Genomic DNA, 9,630 nt, shown 5'->3' with positions numbered 1-9,630 from the left:
TTGCATATAATGAGATATCTCGGGAGACGACCACCAACATTACATTTTCTGGCAATCATAGGCTACTAGAACTGGATGCCATTTCAAGTGGCAAGACAAAGAGCCATGGGTGGAGTGTCCCCCTCACAGCAGAAACCCTACTCTTGCTGCCCAGTTGTGAGGTCAAATATTATAACAGAAGTAATGCTGAGCAAATACAGGGTTAGTCAAAATGCATAGGCCAATAAGCCATTGTACTTTGCTTTAAAATACTTTGCTTTACTCCCATCTTGAAAGCATATTGGTCAAAGAAGAGTTGCATCAAAATACTGCCACTCACGAGTATCCCTTCTTTGGCAGCAGCTACTTTCCCTGTGTTGGAGGGGAAACCAAGTATGGGAGCTAAACTATTCATGGGTACACTTCTTTGTTTTGGATGTCAGGGCACAATCTGTAAATTTGGGACTTGATGACCAATATGGTCGGTTGATTCAGTGTTCCTGACTAAAATACCTTCTAGCAAGAAATAAACTGCCAAATAAGCATCAGTATCAGTTGATGCAAACTCATATAAGCCACAACAGGAACCTGATAATGCTGGAACCCGGGAAACTGCTTTATACAGAATCAAACCATTACCTTTCTAGCTCAAAAGTTTCTTCACAAATTGGTAGTAGCTTTCCAGAGTTTCAAACAAAATCTTTCCCAGTTCTACCTAGAGATCCAGTGAATAACATCTAGAATATATGTCCTATCACTAAGATACCAGAATTAAGAGTGTAATCTTACTTTCCTTGTTGGTCCTCCCAGTCCTGCAAATGACTGCACCATTCCAGAACCACTGGATAATAGAGAAAGTTTCAGTATAGAAACCACACTATGAGTTGTTCTGCAGCTGTTTGCTTGCTTTACAGATTTTTATATATTGCTTCCATGTATTAGAACAGACTTTGGTGTTCAGGAACTTCAGTTGTCTTAGCAATTCACTTATGCACAAAAACGCTTATAGAGGTCTAAAGAAACAGTACACTAGCTTATATTTTATTTGAGCACATAAATAAAATCAGTATAAAGGTTTTTAAAAGTCATTTTTCTTATCAAAACAAAACAGTATACAAATATGCTGGTTAAACAGTAAATTAAGAGCTGAAGAGCTTAGCGTCCTTAGAGAAGAAAAGTCTCAGACAAAAATTAAAAACTACTTACAATGAACTGATGTTAAATATTGAGAAATGTTCACTAGAACTTCTACTTGGTAAAATGAAGGTAAGTTTCACAATCAGACGCACCCTATAGAATCAAGTTCAGTGAGTCCTTTTGATGCAATCACTTTGGGATTTGTTGCAACACTTTTTGTTGTATTGTATGTCTTGTAAATGCCAATTAATCTGTCTGCAATTTCAAACATATTGTTTCGAAGTGAAATAATGATGAACTGTGCATTTTTGGTTTGCTCCTGGAAATAAAAATATAATCAGAATGAGTATGCGAAAGTTTTTAACAGAAAACTAGTGTTACAATTTATCCAAATAAATATACCTTTCTTGATTACCAAGTCTGCTTCTTTGTTAGTTACTAAGCAAAGTCCCAGTAAGTATCAGGACCAGTACAGGCATTCCCCAAGTAACAACATAGGTTCTGTAGCTTTGTTAAGTTGAATTTGTTTGTAGTTGGAATAGGTACATTTTTTTGAATAACTCACCAGTACACATATGCAAATTTTGTTAATACCCCCATGTTGTTTGTTTTGCTACCAGTGCTCCTGTTCAGAAGATTACACCTCACTTTCTGTCCTTGTAATTATTGGATTTTGAAAAAAAATGGTTTGTTGTAGAAACAAGGATAGGTGAAAAAGTTTCAGTGGATACACCTTTCCCCATGGTAACTCTTTCAGGAGTAAATTTCCTTTCCTAGGTGTAGATTTCTCTCACTTCTTGTTGTCTCACCTTAATTTGTAACTGTGAGTAAGTCAGATGTTTGTTACTTTGGGACTATCTGTACTTTTTTTCATTGGCTTGAACAAGGATATAACTCAGATTTCTACAGGGAAGAAAGCTAATGCCCCTATATACTCTATGCCAGTCTTAATTTACACCATTTTCTAACATCTTTACAATCAACAAACTCATAATCTAGACTTAGCATCTCTTAATGTTATGTTCATGGTGGAAATGACGAGCACAATCAAGATTTAAGCCAAGTAGTGCATCAACTGAAGAATTCCATGGTGCTGCAGATCAGAATGCTAGGAATGATTGCAGCGCTCTCCTAAGCAGGGGCTGCACTAAAAGCAGCAGCAGTGACAGGACCCCTAGGTGTCAGTTACCAGTTTCAACACAAATAAAAAATTGTCTACAACTTGAAGAGGAAAATCTACTTGAAAGACTATCTCTCTGCGGATCAAACCAGAAGCACCCCCCACCCCAATCCTTACCTCCCCTCCCCAGTCTAACCCGCTTCCCTACCTTACTGTCAGTCCCCACCTCACTCCCCTTTTCCCGCCAACTACCCCTAATTACAACCCTTTCCCCTTAAACTTTCTTGCTCTCTCTCTCTTACTTTTTCTTTCTTTCTTCAATTTGATTGTTCCCTCTTTCATTGTAAGTGAAAATGGTAGAAATGGTAGAAATAAAGATGATTAATAAGAATACAGAACTGATATTTTTAAAAATGAAATAATTCCTGTCTCTCAATAGCAAAAAGCAAGACCTTAGTCTGTCCTGGCAGCACCAACCTCTACTTTTTCTGCCATTATGCTAATTCTGGTCTTTTTGAATGAGTGGGTTGGAAAATGGTATCAGTGACAGCGCTGGCCCTGAGATGGCACTGGTGCTTCCTGCTCCCCACAGAATGACTTTCAATCTATCCACAGATAGTGCTCAAATCAATGTATTGTCGAAGGCTTTCATGGCTAGAATCACTGGGATATTGTAGGTTTTTGCGGGCTATATGGCCACGTTCTAGAGGCATTCTCTCCTGACATTTCGCCTGTATCTATGGCAAGCATCCTCAGAGGTAGTGAGGTACCTCACTACCTCTGAGGATGCTTGCCATAGATGCAAGGCGAAATGCCAGGAGAGAATGCCTCTAGAACGTGGCCATATATCCCGAAAAAACCTACAACCCAATGCTCAATTCCATAGTTTTGGCCCCAAAACCTGCCCTCAACTGATACAGGTTCTAACTGTAGATTATTTTGATACTAAACAAAAATATGCAGATTTTGGTGACTTGTGCAATACTTACGTATATATAAAATGCAACAATAGATACATTTTTAAAATCAAGAGCTGCATCGATTTCATCCATGAAATAGAGAGGAGTTGGCTTATAATGATGCAGAGCAAAAACCAAAGCCAGTGAGCTTAGTGTTTTCTCTCCACCTGACAAGTTAAAGATCTTCTTCCAACTTTTCTTTGGTGGCCGGACACTGAAATAATGAATTTATTATAAACGTTACACTTGTTTCTAGTTTCATTTAACTTCAACATTATGACTGTTAGAAGCACGTTACATACATTAATGTAGTAATTCTACAATAAATGTTTAATGTATTACAGTGGCATAGTTAAAGCATTCAGGGCTATCCTTGAAGGATTTGGAAGACATTGATGGTAGTGAAAATGGAACAGTTTGATTACTGACGGAAACATATAGAAATCACTCTGAAAGAAACTGCATGGGCTGCCAATGTGTTCTTAGTCCGATATCACTTAAGAAAAGTACATGCCATACAAACCTGAATGCGATTCCTTCAGAGAAAGGATCCAGGCTATCTACAAGCTCCAGCTCTGCATCTCCTCCTAATGTAAGCATTTGATAGTTTTCCTTTAGTTTATTTGTTATCACATTAAACCCAGTCATAAATTCATTAAGTCTATTTTTTCTAAGTTCTTCATAAGCTTCTCTAAATCGGTCTCTCTCATTGGTAATTTCGTCCAACTCTGCCACACGTTTTAAATACAGCTCTTCCTAAAAACAAAACAAAAAAATCACAAAACAAAGAATCACACTTAAAAACATCATTTACATTTAATATACGTAGATTAAAACATAAACACTGATGACATCTGTAAAGAGGAGCGTATATGCCACCAATTTGTAACGTCTTAGGAGAGAGGAGGGACGATTTATTATTTATTACTCTTAATGGTGCCACCAATGTGTGATGTGAGGTATTATTGGGAGATATGGCACACTGGACGCAGAATTAATGGAGATGAGGCAGTCTTCAAACAAAAGAGAACAAGTTTATTGAGCACAAAGCGTGTGGTTGCAAGTTGTAACTTTTCTTATAGAACTCAGAATAATGCTTGGTTAGTTGAATGTTACACTTTTTCAGGTTATACAGTATCTTCCTGAGGTGAAGCACTTATTACAGAACAAAGTTCCAATACAGGGATGTCTCCCTTATCTGATCCTCCCTTGATCAGATACTTAATAAGCTTATTCTTTAGCCTTTCTTTAGACTAACGGAATACTGGTTATGTTTCCCTTATCAGACTCTCTGGCTAAGAAACTTCCAGTAGCTTAATCTGGCTTTCTAAAGCCTCGAAACTTTGCTTCACAATTCACTCTTTTACAGCTATAACCTCCTAATCTTTCCTCTACCAATTCCTCACCCTCCAATCTTAACTCCTGACTGCTCACTCCTCTAACCCTAAACCCTAACTCTGACTGAACTTAAACTGTCGTTTTTCAAACTCTCCCCTCTAAGCTCCTCCCACTTCTCTACAGCATCGTCTCCATGGTAACGCACTCCTCTCAGCTGTGTGCTCAAATATTCCAGCAATGTGAGGTAAGAATGCCTTTTTAAAAAACAAAACAAAATAATTATACCTTTTCTATGAATCTCAAACATATGTTGATTTAAAATAGCTGATTACCACACAAACTCTGTTTTTAAAGGATTGCTTTTGCAGGGAACATTCATATTTGTATTGAACCAATTTAGTAATTGGTAAACATACATGTCCTTCCTATGATTCACCCACAGATCATTTAGAAGTTTCAGTTACAATTTCTGGCTGCAAATATGCTACAGATTTTAACTGGTTAAAATAATTATAGTATGATATTGAAAAAATGCTTACCTTTTTATTATATTCAGCAATTGCACCCAAGTTTGGTTTCATTTCATGACACTCGGCTTCTAGAAGAGCTATCTGATTTTTAATAATATTGGGATCTTTAATAGCTTCAAGTTCATCTTGACTGAGCACAGGAAGTTCTTCCGCTTCTTTGTCTTCCGTGGGATGCAAAGATATTTTCGATATCTAAAATATATTTTCATAATTTAAGGCCACAGATGTATAGCTAGACCACACTCGATCATTGAAAAAGCAGTCTCTTGGTAAAGCATAGTATCAAAACCAAGAGGTCTGCCGTTCCCATTTCAGATACAGTGTATCCATGCTTGATGCGTAAGGACAGAAAATGTCTCCCTGGGCCCAGAGAACCCACAATGAACAGGTTTCTTTGAGGGGGTCATCAGTGCCCTCACAGAAATGGGTCTTGCGCCTGCAGGCTCACCATTGGAATATTCTAGAACAGTGCTGTCAAACTTGTGACTCTCCAGATGTTTGGGCCTCCAAATCCCAGAAGGCCTTGCTAGCTTGTCCAATGGCCAGGAATTCCAGGAGCTGGAGTAAAAAAAAAACCTGGAGGGCCTCAAGTTTGACACACCTGTTTTAGAGCTTTGTAGTCCTGGGAGGAGCTTCGCTTTATCGTCTCTTCCTCACAAGCTCAGTCCCAATATGACTTTTCTCCTCAGTTACTTGATCCAGCAAGATTCTAATACCGGTCGTTAAAAAAAAGAAGGGAAGAGGGAGGGTTGTATTTGGGCACAAATTGCTATCTGAAGGAACACAGTTGCAGGTATGTAACCCGTTTTTTCCCCTTGTGGTTTCTATGCTTCAAAACAAATGTGTGATTAACAAGCTACCATAGGTAGTGGGCGAAGCCACTGAAAAACAGAAGAGAACACTGCCTGATCAAAAGAAGCATCCCGCCTGAAGTCTAATTGGAAATTTTGAGTGTGCTGATGAATGCATCCAAAAACCTTAAGCTGTCAGCATACTGCAGTGAGCTCCCCATCTGAACAGAGTCTAGTCAGAGTGGGTCTGGCAGTAAATACATCACTTCTGTGATCAAGTTAGTAAAAATGTTGGGAGGGTAATTGACAATGACCAATGGGAAAAAGATTGGGAAGACATGCAGTGTTTTATATGTTCTAGCAATCAAAGAAAATTGTATAGTACCTCACAGATACTAGCTAAAATATATAAAAGCAGGAAAGATTTATGCTGAAAATGTGTGTGAGAGAAAGGTACACTCTATCATAGGTTATGGAACTGTAAAAGAGTTAAGAACTATTGGAAGAAGATACATAATACAATTAATAGTATTTTACAATGAGAATTAGAATTAATGCCGCAACAGTTTCTTCTCAGCGTGATAGATGTACAAATAAACCTACAAGGAAAAAAATTATGTATATGATTACAACAGCAAGGATAGTATTGGCAAATACATGGAAAATAACTAAAGCACTTTCCATCTATTTGCAACTGAAATTAAGAGAAATCGCAAAAATATGGACTACAATAACGATGGGGTGCATAAAGAGTAGGAGAAAGCAGAAAAATATTTTAAGGAATAAGTCTTTTAAAGCAAAAATAAGCATTGTGTATTTAAGTTTTTCTTATTACCAAATTAAACGCAAGAAGACTTAGGACGAACCTCTACCTCAAAGGTAGGGAAGGAAGTAATGATTTTGTATTTATTGTTTAATTGGATTATGTTATGTTTGCTTGGTTTGTATGTGTCTTTTCTTCTTTGCGTCTTATGGTGTTGTTGTTTTTGTTTGTTTTCTTTCTTAAATTAATACAAATATATATATTTAAAAACCAACCATGGAATGACTTGCCGGCAGCTAAATCAGCTGTCAAAATTAAAAACACAACTGAAGACCCATCTCTTTCAGTAGGCCTACCCAGTCACTTTTAACTTGTGATTTTTAATCTACATTTTAATGGTGTGGTCTTGTGTTATATGTATTTTAGTCGTTTTATTGCTCTGTTGTACCTCGCCTCAAGTCACAAGGAGAAGCAGGCAATAAATTCCTTCTTAATACATTGATTTTATCACAAATTGGCCTTCAGGATTATTCTACAAATAAACAGAATCATGCTGATTCAGGGTGAGAGAACAGATTATCAAAACTCTTCAACTTGTCCTTCTCCCTGAAGTTTTGAGCAGTAGCAATGATTCAGCATGATTAACATGTCACATCTAGATTACATATTTTATGTCTGCCTCCAATGGCCAATCAGTTTTCAGATTAGGAGATCTTAATCCTGACTGTTTCATAAGGGTGGGGGATTTATCTGCAGATGAAAAACATGCTATCAAGTTCACAGCAAGCCAGATTAAGCTAAAACAGATCATGATTGATACGTTATATAGCAAAACAGGCTGTTTGGGCAACAGAAGGGTGCAAAATCAGGGGCAGACAACTCTTCATATGATGTTCAACAGCAACTGCCATAATCCCTATTGGATGTACAGTCAAATAACATCTGGAGAGCCACAGGATAACAGTTTATAACTCTGTATGCTTCCTAAAACAGCCTTCCCTGGGCAAGATTTATATTTTTTTTTATCTGAATGTTTTTTCAGGAACTTGATGCATTTGTGTGTGGCCATATGCGATATTTTTATCTATGTATGAAAGCAATTGGTCAAACAGGCATTTTGTTGTTTGAAATTAGTACACAATAAAATGTTCATCACCTCTTTTTGCCAATACTTAATCTTGGATTGATGCTCAGCAACATGACTGTCTAACTGTTCCATTTTAAGTCTAATGCTCAGAGCCTCTTTTTGAATCAAATGCTCTTCTTCTTGGATAGCTTTAATCTTCTGAAGCACAGAGCGATGCTCCTCTTGGATCTCTGGTAAAGCCTCCTAAACAAATCAGAAGTTAGACATTTTAATATCCCTCCATTCCAAAATTATCGCATTACACCAACACAGTTATTATTCAAAGTTAAGAGAATTGAAAAATTCCAGTGAACTTGTCGCAAATAACATCAAGGCTAGGTTTTGGTCAGTTCTTTGCTTCTAAGAAGAGTAAAGATGAATAAAGTAATTTTAAAGCTTACAAATTATAGTGTAATCACTCTTATTTTTATTTAATATTCTGAATCTCAAAAACTGTCAATTGTACAAATTGCCAAAAACATGATTAGATTGTCTGGTCTTTGCAATTTTTCACATTGATGGTGTGTGTTTGATGTAAGTAAACAAGAACAGAACATTCTTCAGATGTGCCGGTTGATACTTCATTTTTAAGGGAAATTGTTGTAAAAAACTTGATTTGCACCACTTGTGTCCTCTAATCAAGTAAGAAATACCTCTCACACATATACAGAGTGACAGACAGGTTTTTCTTCCTTTCTCCCTGAAGCCTGAGAAATCAAAGCATCATAAGTCAGACACGGAACTCTCTGAAATTATCTTTACAAGAAAGACACTAGTTTATACCATTGTCACTGTTACTCTTAAAATAAATCTCAACTTTTAACAAAAACAATCTTCCTTTTATCCTATAGGCCAGTGGTTCTCAACATTCCTTAATGTTGAGAACCACCCCTTAATATAGTTCCCCATGTTTTGGTGACCTGCAACCATAACATTATTTTCGTTGCTACTGCATAACTGTAATTCTGCTACTGTTATGAATCTGATATGTAGGCTGTATTTTATTCACTAGACCAAATTTGGCACAAATACCCAATATACCTAAATTTGAATATTGATGGAGTTGGGATGGGGGATTGCTTTGATCATTTGGGAGTTATAGTTGCTGGGATTTATAATCCCAGCATTTACAATCAAAGAGCATTTTGAACTCCACCAATGATGGAATTGAACCAAACTTGGCACACACAACTCCCATGACCAACAGAAAATACTGGAAGGGTTTGGTGGGTACTGACCTTGAGTTTTGGATTTGTAGTTCACCTACACCCAGACAGCACTGTAGACTCAAACAATGATTGATCTGGACCAAACTTGGCATGAATACTCAATATGCCCAAATGTGAACACCAGTGCAGTTTGGGGAGAATATACTTGACATTTGGGAGTTGCAGTTTCAGGGATTTATAATTCACTTACAATCAAAGGGCATTCTGAACCCCACCAATGATAGAATTGGGCCAAACTTCCCACACAGAACCCTCATGACCAACATAAACTATTGTGTTTTCTTATGGTTTTTGGAGACCCCTAGGTTGAGAAACACTGCTTATAGACAGATATTATATCAGACATGGAATTTTAATAGGATGGCAATAGAACATGCCGATGTTAATATGATTGCAAAAGGAAGAATATGGCTTAAAGTGTTAATATTTAAAGGCTATAGAAGACCGAAGGAAATTTGTCTATCTGGGCAGCAGCAACAGTTTTAACAGAAAGTATCTTCAGTGGAGTACACTATATTTGAGTCTTCTCTCAAACACCACTTCCGCTAGTGCCGGAGACCCATCATAGGAATCATTACTTGTAGTGAAGCATTACACATTTTGCATAATATAAACACATTTAATATTTATATACTGCATTGATTTTTAAAGTCACATT

General features: G+C 37.1%; 1 protein-coding gene across 4 annotated transcripts in view; it reads right to left on the bottom strand.

The window, feature by feature from the left end:
• Positions 1 to 999: 999 nt before the first annotated feature.
• Positions 1,000 to 9,630, bottom strand: part of SMC4 (structural maintenance of chromosomes 4) — a 49,231-nt gene continuing 40,600 nt past the window's right edge. For all 4 annotated transcript variants that reach the window (XM_060767587.2, XM_067466021.1, XM_060767586.2 and 1 more), the window contains 5 exons: positions 7,774 to 7,947; positions 5,073 to 5,255; positions 3,719 to 3,951; positions 3,226 to 3,409; positions 1,000 to 1,435 (listed from right to left, as the gene is read on the bottom strand). In XM_060767587.2, coding sequence (XP_060623570.2) covers positions 1,259 to 1,435; positions 3,226 to 3,409; positions 3,719 to 3,951; positions 5,073 to 5,255; positions 7,774 to 7,947 — 951 coding nt within the window. In that variant the 3' untranslated portion in view covers positions 1,000 to 1,258. The remainder of the gene's footprint in view (positions 1,436 to 3,225; positions 3,410 to 3,718; positions 3,952 to 5,072; positions 5,256 to 7,773; positions 7,948 to 9,630) is intronic.

This window comes from Anolis sagrei, chromosome 3, assembly GCF_037176765.1.
Source record: "Anolis sagrei isolate rAnoSag1 chromosome 3, rAnoSag1.mat, whole genome shotgun sequence".
NCBI classification, from domain to species: Eukaryota; Metazoa; Chordata; class Lepidosauria; order Squamata; family Dactyloidae; genus Anolis; species Anolis sagrei.
The sequence above is the reverse complement of the archived record's forward strand: the minus strand, read 5'-3'. Positions and strand labels throughout refer to the sequence as shown.